Genomic DNA, 14,673 nt, shown 5'->3' on the forward strand with positions numbered 1-14,673 from the left:
ATCAAAATGCATGAGTCGTGTCACCCATGAGAACTCTACAATAATATCAAAAACCTTATCTTTAACTGAAAATTATGGAAAGCAGCCCACAAGCACCATGTTTCAGTTTAAACTCCATCCTGATCCCAATATCCTTTAAAAAGGAAGTATTTCATTTTTAGAAGCAAAGTTGCTAGAGGTCACAGAATATGGAATGGTTTCAACAGAAAGATCACTCCCTACCTTAGAGATTCGACTCTCGTCCTTCCTCTTGGAGCTCTGCAAAGCCTCCAGGTGGTGGCGGGCACTGTCATAGTCAACCAGCTTCCTGCTGCGCTTGGCGATGCGATTCTGCCGATGGAAAATATGTGCGTGAAGAAAGAGACCTGGTGAGATTTTTTTTTTTAAATGTATTTTTTTTTTTTTTTTACTGCTAAAATGCTTTCTTTGTCCAGAGTAGCTGAGATCTTAGCTGGAGATCAAGGTGAACTGGAATTTTAGTAGATAAGTGACCCCTGGAAATCAGACTACTGGCTTCAATCATTTGTGTGAAAACCATTAGGTAAATAGCTTCCCTTCTAATAAAAATCAAACCAGTCATGAGGAGTGGAAAGTAGAATTTATAGTCAAAGACCAGAAAAATTCTAGTAGTGGTTGAGAGAAGCAGGTAAACCTATTCACTTGATTAGCCTGTATTTTAAATCTTTAAATGTTCTATTTTCAAAATAGTAGAAGACTATAGTAGAATTAGCTTTATAATTCTAATTACACTCACACTAACAGCAGTTCTACAAAGCAGATTTATAAATCAGCTCTATATTTATAAAGCAGTTCTCTAAAGTAGATTCTTAGGAATAAAAATCCTTTTTCTTAGACATGTTCCTCAATCTGTGTGTTCATTGGAGTCATCTCAGGAGCTTAAAAAAGACATTGATTCCTAGAGACTTCTGCCCTCAGGACACAGAGAGCTGCAAAGAATATCCCTCCCACATGAACAAGAACAAATATGAATAATCCATAACAACATAATTTTCTTGATTGTATCAGAGACCTGAGGTCACAAGGCAATAAAGTAATCTGAATTCTAAAGAGGGGCAAGTCCCTCCAATGAAAGACGAGACATGCGAGCCATTTCACCTTGGCAGGGCACAGGTAAAAGTTGTCTCCTAGATGCAAATGGGCAGGAAGAGGTCAATTAAAATTTTAACAAATCATCAAAGCCTTAGTGGGGGCTAACGTGTAGTTTAGAATAGTTGGGTGTCAAGACACAAGGGGACAGTGCATTTATGGGGAGCCCTTTCCTTGGGCCTCTACTTGACGTATCAGAAGGTTGAGGACAAGAAACTCCCTTGCAGTGCGGGGAGAATGAGGGGACCTCTGACTGCTGGGGGTGGACACAAAGCCCTAACCGATTCCACGAACCTTTTCCTCTTACAAAGGAAACGCTTTAAGCTGTTGGAGGAGACAGCAACAGATCCTCTCGCCTGCAGAGGCCAGATCTGCTGCTTCTGAGAAGTAGAAGCAACACCAATCTGCTCTGGTGACAGGATAGGACCCCTCTGGCCCCTAGAATGCCTGCAGAGATAACTGCTACAAGAGGGTAAGTGGCTACCCGCGTGGGAAAGACATAAAATCTTCTTGTGTCCAAGAATGACAGAGGGGGGTTCTCACGAGGGCAGAGGCAGAAAACTACTGCTCAAGACCAACCACAGGTACACGGTAAAGTCCACCTACCACAAGGACAAGAGCGAATAACAGAAAACAGCCCTGCTCCCACTACCAGTCTAGTACTGAAAACAAGCAATAGTTGCCCACCACTGGAGGATAGACAAGTTCATAGTGAAAGACCACATGCCCTGTGCAATGCAGGCATAAAAGGACAACTTAAATCTGATGGGGAGCAGGAACACTGAGAGAAACTCTCTGGCATCCATGGGCCCACCATACGTGAGTCAAAAAAGAAGCAAAAACTAGACTTCAACTTAAGGGTCTGAAAACATTATAGGTGTTTGCACAAGCACAAAGCAGTATAGCCCACAAAGCAGTGGTTCTCAACCTTCTGGCCCTTTATATACAGTTCTTCATGTTGTGACCCAACCATAAAATTATTTTTGTTGCTACTTCATAACTGTCATGTTGCTACTGTTATGAATCGCACTGTAAATATCTGATATTTAGGATGGTCTTAGGCGACTCCTATGAAAGGGTCGTTCGATCGCCAAAGGGGTCGCGACCCACAGGTTGAGAACCGCTGCCATAAAGGATTCTGAAAGCCAGAGTGCACTGAAAGTAACAGTGACAACAAAACCCAAACCCAGCTCAAGTTACAGTTACATTGATTTGAACTCCCACACCAACAGTCTGACAAAAAAGACATAAATATTACTTCAATCTTTACTTTTCTATATATGCTGTGAAGCATTCAATAAAAAATTATGAAATAGGACCCATAAGAAATGAATAACAACCCGTAAGAGAAGATATTAACCTCTAATTTGTCCAGAATTGCTTAGGAAGTCTGTTCCAAATGATAAATTAGATAACAGCTCCCCTACCCACCAGTGCCTAGAGGAGGGTGAGGCAAGTGAGACACCTAGGGCACACATCTTAAGAGGCTCGCACCCTCAGGATCACGTAAGTGCAGGATCACCAACCAGGAAGAGGTGCTTCCTAATCATTTTGAATCCTAATGGTCTCACTTGCCTCACTCAGTCCCAGACCTACTCCCAACTCTTGGTAGAACTTCTTCTACCAGCTCCCATGTTTCTCTGGCAGACTATCATTCAATTATTACCATCTGTCACCCTATGATATTCCTCTACACCCCCTGCAGGGCTGGTGAGAGGTGGGCTGGGGAAGTTCCTCTCATTCCAATCTCTTTCATTTTACCCTCTGTACCTACCACTTCCAGCTGTTGTTAGTAGTGGAAAGTATGGCTGACATACCACATTCACTTAAAGATATGTGATGAATAAGCCCAGACAGGGTAAAAAGAGTCCTTCAATAAAATATGGTGGATACAATGGCCTATGGGATGATAGAGCTAATCATTTTTAGCAAGCATCTGTTATATCCAAAGGAAAACTGTCCTTTGAAACAGTGGCCTTGTGTAACTATAGGCAAACTTATATAAAGCTCTGCTTTGTGGACTTTGCTCCAAGAAGCAAAACCTTGATTCTCTGAAGATGAATTAGATTTTCGAAAGCAGCCAAAATTCAATTACTTCTAAGCCTGGGAATAAGATGAAATAGTACACTGGGTCATCTTAGATTTTGTTCAAAACAAGAAGTGAAGTAAATAATGTGACTTATTTTCTTGTGCGACAAGTCAATTACAGAGTACAACTCACCATGTAGAAGTGACTATGTTGAAGGCCATTCCTCATTTTGGTGCAGACAGTTTTGCATTAGAAAAACAAATCAATCTTATTTCCTTATCTATCTGATACTTGGAAAACTTGAAAAAAGAGAACCGAATCTCCTAAGTAAGGGTCGAGTTAATGCACTTTAGCTTTTATATGGAAAATGATACAATTCTTATTTCATCCATCCAACCCAATCTAAATTTCTTTAGATTTCCCACTGTGTACTGACCTTATGCAGTAAAAAAAAAAAAAAAAAGTATTTTACTGCATTTTAAAAATTTCTATAATTACCCCAGTTTGAGGTTCATTTTGGCACCATGCTGTAAATATATAATTAGTTGCTCATGCTTGGTCGCTAGATAGAATCTAAACTACATTTTACAATAACTGCTCACAGCTGTAAGCCTGCCTGGGTTAGTGACAAGCTGGCTCTTATTACAACATTGGTTTCAGACATTAATGCTGCATAATAAGAACCATTACACTGGGTGCCCTGCCAATCACAGTTGGAGAAGTCAAACATATCCCCTCATGAATGGTACTCCATAGACCTCACTGATGAGCTGCAGTAAATATTTGGAAATTTGCCTGAAGTTTTAAGACACATGGCCTGTTGATTTTAATGGGAGGGAAGGAAGTCAACTGTGTTCCATGCTGTGAAAATTCTCCACTCAGTATTTTTAATCATAATCCTCCTTTCCATTAACAACCCATTCATTCCATAACCACTTGGCACTAACTTTTTAAAGAAATCAAGTCTATATCCACTTCTAACTTCCTTTTCACAGAAGAGAAGTCTTTCAAGTATCAGAAACAGCTAATCGCCCCCCTCCAATTCCAAATTGTTTCCTTTCCAAGTTAAACATTGCTATTTCCTCAACTCTTCGTCATAGGACGCGGTTGCACAATTTTCTATCTGGGTTGAAACTCTATGTGTATGCTACAGCAAGAGAGAGAGATTGTTTCAGCCTCGTTCCATCATACAGGGAAAACCATGACATATATTTCATTTATCTTCAGCGTATCAACACAGATATTATTCCCGAATCTCTAGTGTAAAGACATTTCAGTAACTGGAGGACCATCTTTGTGCATGACCTCAAGAAAAGAGCTGCTAAGTAAAAGTGCTACTGAGTCCTTCATCTTTCTGACATGGAACACACTAAAAAGATATAGTCCACCATGATTTTATTTTAATCTCCATATTGCAATGCAGGTACTTCTGTGTGCATTTGTCTTCTGAAATATGGCCAATTTCCAAGTAACTATTGCTGGGCAGTACCATAACAACTAAGATTAAGATTCTTTTTTGCTGTTGTTGTTAATCCTCCCCCAAGAATATTTTTCCATTGATTCCCCCTCTCCCCCCCTACCCCCCCCCCCCCATTAGGGAGAGTGGAAGAGAGAGGGAAAGACAGAGAGGAACAGCGATGTGAGAGAAACATCATTGATTGGTCGTCTCCTGCATGAGCCCTGACCAGGGCCCGGCTGGGGAGGAGCCTACAACCAAGGTATGTGCCCTTGACCAAAATTGAGCCCGGGACCCTTTGGTCTGCAGGCTGACGCTTTATCCACTGAGCCAAACCAGCTAGGGCAAAACTGAGATTCTTCACATTTTTTTGATGACACTAAATTTTTGTTGTGAAACTCAACAACTTGTCTTATGTGTCTTCTATAGTCAGTCACTACCTTCATTGGTTTTGCGAAGTCATAGTATGAGTATATATATATGAACAATTTAGACACATCGTCACAAGCTGCTTGGAAAATTTCAAGTACGAGGACAAAATTTTCCTTTATCCTCTTCTAATTAATTGGGAAGTTATTTTTATGGAGGTTAAATTGCCATGCAGTAAATGATATTTTAAAGTGTGATAATGATTCTGAGACTATTTTCTTCACAAATGCTATAAATTCCAAGATAAAATCTGAATATTATCAAATAATTTTGAAGATAGCCAAAAACATGCTTCCTGTAGGCTAGTGCATGCAGTCTTACAGAATTGAAAAAATGTTTTTAATTTAATTTTTTAATGTTTTATCAAATTAAGAAGACTGACATTTACCTTTTAATTGGATATATTTAGGCAATGGCTCAATAAAGCCTTCTGCTGCTGTTATGATAACTTCTTGAGAATCTATCATTTGGAATTGTTCTCTGTGACATTTTGCCAACAAGGCTAATGTATCTAGTCTGACCCACTTAGGTTCTTGACGGGTGCCCCTGGTATCTCAAAACACACTTTTGAGATGTTGGCCAATAGTGTTAGGAATTCTGGGTGGGCCCAAGAAAACTAATTTATTGATATGAAGGCTCTTTTGGCCAAGACGCTTCACTATGTTTCATGGCCAAGGCCAGTACACATTACTGCAGATGGTTCCCTGGTGTTTGGCAATGGCTCCAAAGAAGGCCAGGTAAGAATGGAACTGCCCTAGCCGGTTTGGCTCAGTGGATAGAGCATTGGCCTGTGGACTGAAGGGTCCCAGGTTCAATTCTGGTCAAGGGCACATGCCCAGTTGCAGGCTCAATCCCCAGTAAGGGGTGTGCAGGAGGCAGCCGTCAATGATTCTCGCTCATCACTGATGTTTCTATCTCTCTCTTCCTCTCCTTTCCTCTCTGAAATCAATAAAAATATATATATTTTTAAAAAAGAATGGAACTTCCCATCAGAAGTCACCTAATAAGAAATTGCAGATGCCCACGGACGCTGGCTCATGGCCTTCTCACCCTAGAGAAAGGAAAATAAGTGGCTGTCTTACCTGGTACTCTTTGATCAGGGAAAACAATTTTAGGCAGCGGGACAGCTTATTAAGGGTACCATTTGCTGTATACAACCCAGATGGTTTACAAACCATCTTTACCTCCAGGATAAATTCCATATCTGCAATATTCAAATCTTCACCTGTGTATTTCCCTTTCAATGGCTCCAAGTGTCACATAAGCCAAATGTTTTAGACAAGATATTTTTAGATCCAAATGCAAATGAATTTGAAATGCTTATATCCTATTACAATTGGCCCTTTAACAACAGATTGGACCTGCACAGGTCCACTTACTTATACGTAGATTTTGTCAATAAATATACGTTGGCTATTCTTACCCTCCAGTTTCACATTTTCAGATTCAACCAAACACAGATCAAAACAGTATTTTCAATCCACAGTTTTGAATTCACAGTAGAGAGCTGACTGTATGCACTGCTCACCACCGTTTTATATACCATAAGGCACTTGAGCATCCATGAATTTTGGTATCCTCAGAGGTCCTGGAAACAATCTCCTATGAATACCCAAGGTCAACTGTAGTTGAGTTTTGGGGGCACCAAAAGTTATATGTGGATTTTTACTGCATGAGGGTCAGTACCTCTAAATCCCATGTTGTTCAAGGGTCAAATGTCATTCAATTTGAAATTGAAATTTCAAGAGAGAGAAAAAATATGCAGGTGTGCTATGGACACATGCAAAGTAAACAGTTCACAAAGAAAGAACAGACTTGGCCCTCACATTTGCAATGAAATTTTTCCTGTCTTTGTAACTGCTGTTTATTCTAATGGACATTCTTGTCAAATGGTATATAATAAAACATTTTCAAAATAAAAAAGGTTAAAATTTGGTGGGAATCTCTGATTTCTGACTTGATAGCTATAGGATTAAAAAGACTTATGTAGAGAAAAGCTGAAGCAGTTAACGAAAGGGGAAAATGGAATTTTCTAACTACATTTTATTTCAAATGGATAGGACAGAATAAAAAATCTCATTAAAAAAATGAAAAGTTACCAACTGTCTTTGACTCCTCCTGCCCATGTTTCAATAAGCACCTGGGACCATTTGGTTCTTTGCTTTATAGACACAGAGTAAAATACCTTTATGTCAGGAAATTGGCCCAGATAGGTATCCAGTGTCAGCAGGGACCCATCCACTAGCTTTTGATGGAAGTCTTCCCATAGCACATCACATTTCTGAAAAAGAAAAAGAGAGAGAGAGAGAGAAATAAAGAGATAATTGAATACCTTTCACTAAACTTCCAAAAAATTCTGAAACTAAAAAATTAGGTAACTAATACGTCCCCAGATAGTAGATGCTAGAAAGAATGTGGATTGTTCAATAATACAATAAAATTTCTAGGCTGTTTGGCTACCAGTTCTAAATGACAATATAGGTTATTTAAAGGTTTAGCTCATTAACAAATTTCTGATGCTGAATTATAAAGAATGTTGACCCCAACCAGCTCAGTGGTTGAGCATTGACCTATGAACCAGGAGGTCACGGTTCAATTCACAGTCAGGGCACATGCCCAGGGTGCAGGAGGCAGCCGATCAATGATTCTCTCTCAGCATTGATGCTTCTATCTCTCTCTCTCTCCCTCTCTCTTTCTCTCTAAAATCAGTACAAATATATTTTAAAAAAAGAATGTAGATCCCCACATTCTTCACAGGCGACCTTTGGGACTGTGAAGAATTTCACGTAGACTGCTTCCAAAGCCTTCCAGGAAATCAGAAACCAATTCAAACAAACAATAAACCATTGCTGAAGCTTCCACAGAGAGAAAAGAAAATTTACAGTCATAATGGAAAAGCACCTTCCAATTATGATAAAGACACAATGAATAGTTGGTATTATTGTCATTATTATTATTATTATTATAATTATTCCTACTACGATTCCTATGTATAGGCATTGGGTTAAATCAGTGATTTTCAACCCGTTTCATCTTTGGCACACAAAAATTACTAAAATTCTGTGGCACACCAAAAATATATATTTTTGCTGATCTGACAAAAATAGGTATAATTTTGATTCATTCACACAGGGTGGCTATTATTGTGTAGGCTGTTGTTAATTTTTTTGACAGTCTAAGGAAAAAAGGTCAGTGCCTCTGACTAAATGGTCAGGTACTGCATGTTTTACAAATTCTTGCAGCACACCGGTTGAGGTACAGCAATTGAAAATCACTGGGTTAAATACGTATGCATGTACACACGTCATCTGATTCTCACAATAGCTTTATGAGGAAAGTCTTATTGTTGCCATTACACAAAAGAGAATACTGAAGCCCAGAGATGTTACATACCTGTGTACGTACATGGTGCCTGTGAATGTACATGGTGTCTGTCCCCTCATGATTAAGGCTGAGAAGTGGTAAGAGGGGGTTGGGGAACAGGCTGCGTGAGCAGCATTCGGTGGGAGACTCACAGAAGCCCCCCGAGGCCTCCTGTGTGGGGCCATCCTGGCTCTTACCTCACCAACCGTCTTCACATCTTCCCGCCCATACCAATCAGGCTCATAGACTTCGTGCAGCGACTCGGTGAGCTTCATCGAGGCTTCTTGCATGCCTGGTGTTGGAGAAAAGCAAGTCCTGTTAGATAGAAACAGGTGAGGAGCTTCTTCCTCCTTCCAAGTGCGAGGAAAATCTTTGTTAATCATTTAAGCAAAAATTGTGGAGGCACAACTGCTAATTGCATCTGTAATTATATCTTTGCTTGAGGGTCTATAAGACTTATCTGATGAGCCCTGACTGGTTTGGCTCAGTGGAGAGTGTTGGCCTGCGGACTGGAGGGTTCCAGGTTCAATTCCGGTCAAGGGCATGTACCTGGGTTGCGGGCACATCCCCAGTAGGAGATATGCAGGAGGCAGCTGATTGATGTTTCTCTCTCATCGATACTTCTAACTCTCTCTCTCCCTTCCTCTCTGTAAAAAATCAATAAAATATATTTTTTAAAAAAAGACTTATCTGACTATAGTGTGCATTTTCTGTTATTTACGTGATAATGATAGATATCGGGTCTTGACAATATGAACCAGGTGTCCTATTCTGAAAACAACAATAATAAAAATATGTCCTATTATGTGTGCTGTCACTTGCTAAACAGCATGGAACCATAAATGAATGGGACGCCTAGAATACTTGTCCATAAAACTACAGACTCCTAAAAATGAAATTAATTTAAATGACGTTAAATACAAGAAATAAAGCATTTCTTTAGAAGCAGATAGAAGCAAAATCAACACAATTTTAGGACATAACCGCTGAAACTGGTTTAAGTGGCCTAACAATTTTTAAAGGGGAAAAGAAAAGGTTTTCTTTTTCTAATATTATTAAAATCTATATATACTGTTTTAAATCAGAACATTTTTAACTCTATGGGTCAGAAGCCTCAATAGAAAGACATTTGACTATTAATAATAAGAAAGATATAAAGTTTCCAGGTGCAACATGGTGATATAAATGATCCCCAAACCTTTTCTATCCCTCCTTCTAAACAAGGAGATGAAGCGTGGGTTGCCATGGACAGCTCCGCCTGAGAACAAACAAGGGGCATCTTTGGCCACAGACTTGGAGAAGTGCCTCTCCAGCACCAGCTGGAAGGAGTTACCTGGCTGAGCTGGCTTCTTGGCCTTTGTCACGAGGGGCTAGGAAAAGGGGTTGGGCAGAGGGAGAGCAGAGGGCAATCGAGTGCTGTCATTGGAAGCAAAAACACCTCTCATAACTTAATGCCAGTGAATCAAAGAGAGAAAAGTTTTTGTTAAACTGAAAGCTGCAGCCGTCTAGACGCAGCCGCATGCTGGTTGGGTTTTAGGGAGTCCATTCTGGGTTCCGTCGTGAGAGGAAAAACAAAACAGAAGAAGATGTCTGAAAAGACAGAAGTATGTCCTTGCACAGGATGTATAAAAGTCAGTGTGTGCTTTGGTAGTTCCTAGTGCATTTTCACTCTCCAGGCACAGAACGCCCCCACTTCCCTCCCCCTGAAAAGGTGATTCCTATTTGGTCTTTGCACATTACTGGCTGGAATGTGACCCAGGGCCAGGCCTCGCTCCATGAAGCACAGCAGTGAGCATGTTGAAGGAGCCCTTTACAACAGGCGGGAACGCCTTAACACGAGAGGAAGCCCAGGCAGGCGAGGTGGGAAAACAGTGACGCCTCCAGTGCCTGGGGACTCCGATGGAGCGAGAGTCTTGAAGGTGCGGAAAGCCGAACATCATGCCAACAGCTGCATCGGTCCCCAGCGCGTGCGGGTGCGCTCTCCTGTACGTGTGGTCATTGCGAGGTGGCAGCACCACGGTCTCAGGTTTCCACACTCGCCCCTCCCGAAGTACAAGCGTCTGCACTAAAAACGTGCCCCTGCAGTTCAGACCACACGAGTCACGGGATGACCCCCTCCCATGTTTAGATGTGCAAGTCTTCTGAAGTTTTTTCCTATAAATAGCTGTTTAGAGAGGTTATTAATGCCTTAGCAGGAAGAAAAGGAAGTAATGGTATCACAGGACAAATAACCTTTGTGGTAAAAATAAAACTGTGAATGTAAGCTTAAAATAAAATTCATATGACCTTACTCATTGAGGTTAAAAGCAAAAATGTTGCAGTAAATATGCCTAGCAGCCAAAAATAACTACTAATGGCTGTGTGGCTCAGTATGATGGACAATTTGGAAAGAATCTGTTTTGACATGGAAATTGTTTCTAGAACACTCTATACAAAGTACTGGATGGATGTGCAAGTGAACAAGACACACACCTTGCTCTTAAGAAGCACAGAGACTGACAGGGGGATTTCAGGGACTCGGAATTTACTCTGCTGACAGATATAAGAGGAAAAAAGCTAAAACCTGTTTCCTTTAATACAATTTGGTGACATTAAAGCAGAATAGACGCTATGTGACATTTAATAATATCTAATAGCTAACATTTTCTTAAAAGATTTGTGATTTTCGTAGAAGAATTCTGTTTTACTATTAGATAGGGACCACTTCCCTCTCTTCAGAATTTTGGACTTTCTCCAAGGCATTTATTGTAACAATCTCTATTTACATTTGCAACAAAATCTCTTTATCATCAAAGATATGTTGCATAGATTACACTGCTACCTGAATCTTCTTTGCTTAAGCTGCCTAAGGGTATGTGTTTTAGTTAAAAACAATATCAGTTAAAATGATAACCAAAAACAGCTATAAACCACCAATAGGATATCTGAAATATTTTAAGTTTTACCCATTGTTTAGAAAAGAGTTGTTTAAGACGACAGGGGTTGCCTCAGGTAAAAGGAAGTGTTTAGAGCAGTGGTTCTCAACCTTCCGAATGCCGCGACCCTTTAATACAGTTCCTCATGTTGTGGTGACCCCCAACCATAAAATTATTTTCGTTGCTACTTCATAACTTAATTTTGCGACTGTTATGAATCGTAATGTAAATATCTGATATGCAGGATGTATTTTCATTGTTACAAATTGAACATAACTAAAGCATAGTGATTCATCACAAAAACAATATGTAATTATATATGTGTTTTCCGATGGTCTTAGGCAACCCCTGTGAAAGGGTCGTTCGACCCCCAAAGGGGTCGCGACCCACAGGTTGAGAACCGCTGACTTAGAGACAGATGTTATGTGTTCATTTCCCTGTGTCTGGTCTCCTCCCCTCCCCATATGCCAGTGAGTCCTCACTTCAGGTCCCCGCTTGGATGTCGTACCAGTACCTCTAACTTTCCTGTCAAAACCTGCTCCTCCTCCTCTTCCCCATCCTCATGAATAGTGCCCAGTGGTCCCAGTTAGAAACATGGAAGACCTCTTCCTTTCATCCTCCTACTGAACTTGTCAGCGAGACAAGCCAATGCTGCCTGATTCTCAGATGAAGTCCCTTCCTTCCAGGCCCACTGCCACAGCCCTCAAAAGGCACTCATCATCTCTTACTTAGATGAGATAAAATAATCCACGCAAACGGTTGAGCAAGTACCTAACACACTGCAAACAGTCAAATGCCAGCCTTCATAAAAACTACTTTTGGAGGCAGTATGGCATAGTAATTAAGATTATTATTTGCAATCAATCGGTCTTTATTAAAATCTTGGTTCCATCATACACCATCTGTGCGATCTTAGGCAAATTACCTAGCTACCCTAAATCTCGTTTTTCCAAAGCATACATTACTGAGCAATAATAGGACTTGCCACAGGTTGCAGTGAGAATCACATGAAATTAAACAGTTAAAGCTTATGTCAGTGCCTCACACATAAGAGCTCAATGAATGTTGGCTATTATTCTTACTGTGCTAGACTTCTACGTTTCCTTGGAGTTTCATTTCCTCTAGCCTGAATTCCAAACACCCACAACAATTATTTTTCTAAAATGCTAATCTGATCACATCACTCATTCCCTTGCCTATAATAATGTAATGACACTCTTTCCTCCCACTGGCAGAATAAACTCCCAATATAATGTAACACATTAGCACCTCTTTGTACATATGCTGCCTACCTTTCCACGTCTCATGCAGCTGTTTCCTGCTTGCCCCTCACTAATCTACTTGTTCCCTAAAGAGCCCCTGCTCCCTCCTGCTTCCGGAGCTTTTGTACATGATGCTCCTTCCAATACCAACCTCTTTCTTTGGTATATCTTACAACCTGAGGACCAGGTATGTTCTCTTTCTTGGTCCATTCAAGTGTAAGTTCCTAGGAAAGACAATTCCTGACCTGGCATCCTGTCCCTTACGTAGTAGAGCGGGGCTCTGCCCTCTGTTGTGGTGGCACATATGTGGACAGAGCTGACTCCATTTTGAAAAACTGAGTCCATCTTGAATCTAATACACCAGCTTAATTTTTGAGGGAATGTGCCCTAACCTTTGACCCCTGAGTAGACTCTGGAATATGTACAGTGGTTTCGGGCTAGTCTCAGAATTTCCATTACTCCTTCCTCTGGGGCAAGGAGCCTCATTGTTATCTCCCTCATCAGTTCACCCTAACCCCACACACTCCTTTCCTAGTACCTAGCCCCATCTCAAGGCAAAATAAGAGGATGGTTTAGAAGGTGAAAGCTGCAGAACTAGGAATGTCCTGCCACCACCCAGGACCCATTTCAGTACGTAAGTTCCCTATCAAATTCTCTAAATCGACACGCTGGACTTGTCTGCCTGGTTCTTGGGTCTCTTGGCTCCTTCAGCATCTGGGTGCCACTTGGCACACACAGCCTTTTCACAGAACAGCACACAATGCTTACTTCTGTTAAAATGCATATTACGATGCACATCTGCCTTTCTGTTTATTCAACTCTCTCCCCATCTCTCCTGCAGGCTCCCCGGCAGCAGGCTGGGTCTGGTTCATCTCTCATCTCCATCCTCTAGAACGGTGTCAGGCCCATAAGTGAGGCTCAATGTGATGGTTGCTGCTAAAATGAATGAGAGCATAAGATCTACCTTAAAAAGCCCAAGAATGCCACCTAAGATAAGTGATGATGAGTAGAGCTTAACCCAATTTCACAGAATCCCAGGGGTAGAGATTTGGGGCCTTCTAAGAGCAAGTGGAGGACTTTACAGATGAGAGACTTGGTGGTTTTCCCACGACGGTTCCTTTGTATATCTTATAACCTGATGGTATATCTTATAACCTCTCCAGGGCCCGATCTCGTTCCTCTCTAATCCTGCCTGCAGTACTAGGTGGCTAGATTTCTTTCTGTGAAAACAGAAAAATTGGCCATGAAAGCACTTTGAAAATGCAAATTGTGATCTACTTATCATATTATAACCCTCATCTTTCAGCGTGTTCCCCAAACCCCACAATGTGCTCCAAGAAATTCTAACTCTGTAAGATTTTGAAAAGAAAAAAGTATCCCACAGTCAAATAACTGGGAAATGCCTCCTATTCCATTAGGCCTTCTGGTAATTGCATTGATATGTTAAGGGTTCTGATAAACTCTGTAGTAACCTGTTTAAAAATTCATTTTAGCCAATCTTGGTCAAAGTAATGTACACCTGAGTCTCTTTTGTGGAGTACCATTTGTTAACATCACCCAGTCAGTGAAAGGCGATGGCGGGGTGGGGAAGGGGGGCGGGGGGACAGAGAAGTTCTTTCTCCCTCTTCTGGAGCCGTGGTCATTAGCAGTGGAGTGAAAGGTTGCTTTGATGATCCGCCCAGTGTCTCTTTGAGCTCACCCTTCACTAAGGGACTTTCCTTCTAGACCACGTTAAGGAAAAGAATTCTGCCAGTCTTCTTAAACAGCATTCTCCACAAAGTGGTAAACTAGACCAAAATATATAAATTTTGAGGAAGAGATCCAATTCACTCAATCAACAAATGTTTCCACCTTGTATAAAACCAGCTAACAGAAAAAAATTCTGTGTTTGAAATATTATCTAACTAATCCTAAACCAATAATTAAAGAAATTCATAGAGTGCCTTCTATTTTCTGACTGGACTATTCTAATAATAATAGCTGAGGTTAATTATTTAGTGCAGTTAATCATGAAGTTTGTAAGTTTGTGGGAGTAAAATTCTCTGAGCTTTACTTCTTTGCAAATGTAAACCAAGGCTAATGTCAGCCTTGGCTGGGTGGCTCAGTTAGTTG

The 14,673-nt window shown here is 40.8% G+C and overlaps 1 protein-coding gene across 2 annotated transcripts in view; it reads right to left on the reverse strand.

The window, feature by feature from the left end:
• The window catches only part of AMPH (amphiphysin), a 146,604-nt gene that overhangs the window by 52,128 nt on the left and 79,803 nt on the right, over positions 1-14,673 (reverse strand). For both annotated transcript variants that reach the window (XM_081101825.1, XM_081101826.1), the window contains exons 4-6: positions 8,582-8,676; positions 7,207-7,302; positions 223-330 (exon numbers count right to left, since the gene is read on the reverse strand). In XM_081101825.1, the coding sequence (XP_080957951.1) occupies positions 223-330; positions 7,207-7,302; positions 8,582-8,676 (299 nt within the window). The remainder of the gene's footprint in view (positions 1-222; positions 331-7,206; positions 7,303-8,581; positions 8,677-14,673) is intronic.

The sequence above is a fragment of the Myotis nattereri genome, assembly GCF_964212035.1.
Source record: "Myotis nattereri genome assembly, chromosome: 11".
NCBI lineage: Eukaryota > Metazoa > Chordata > Mammalia > Chiroptera > Vespertilionidae > Myotis > Myotis nattereri.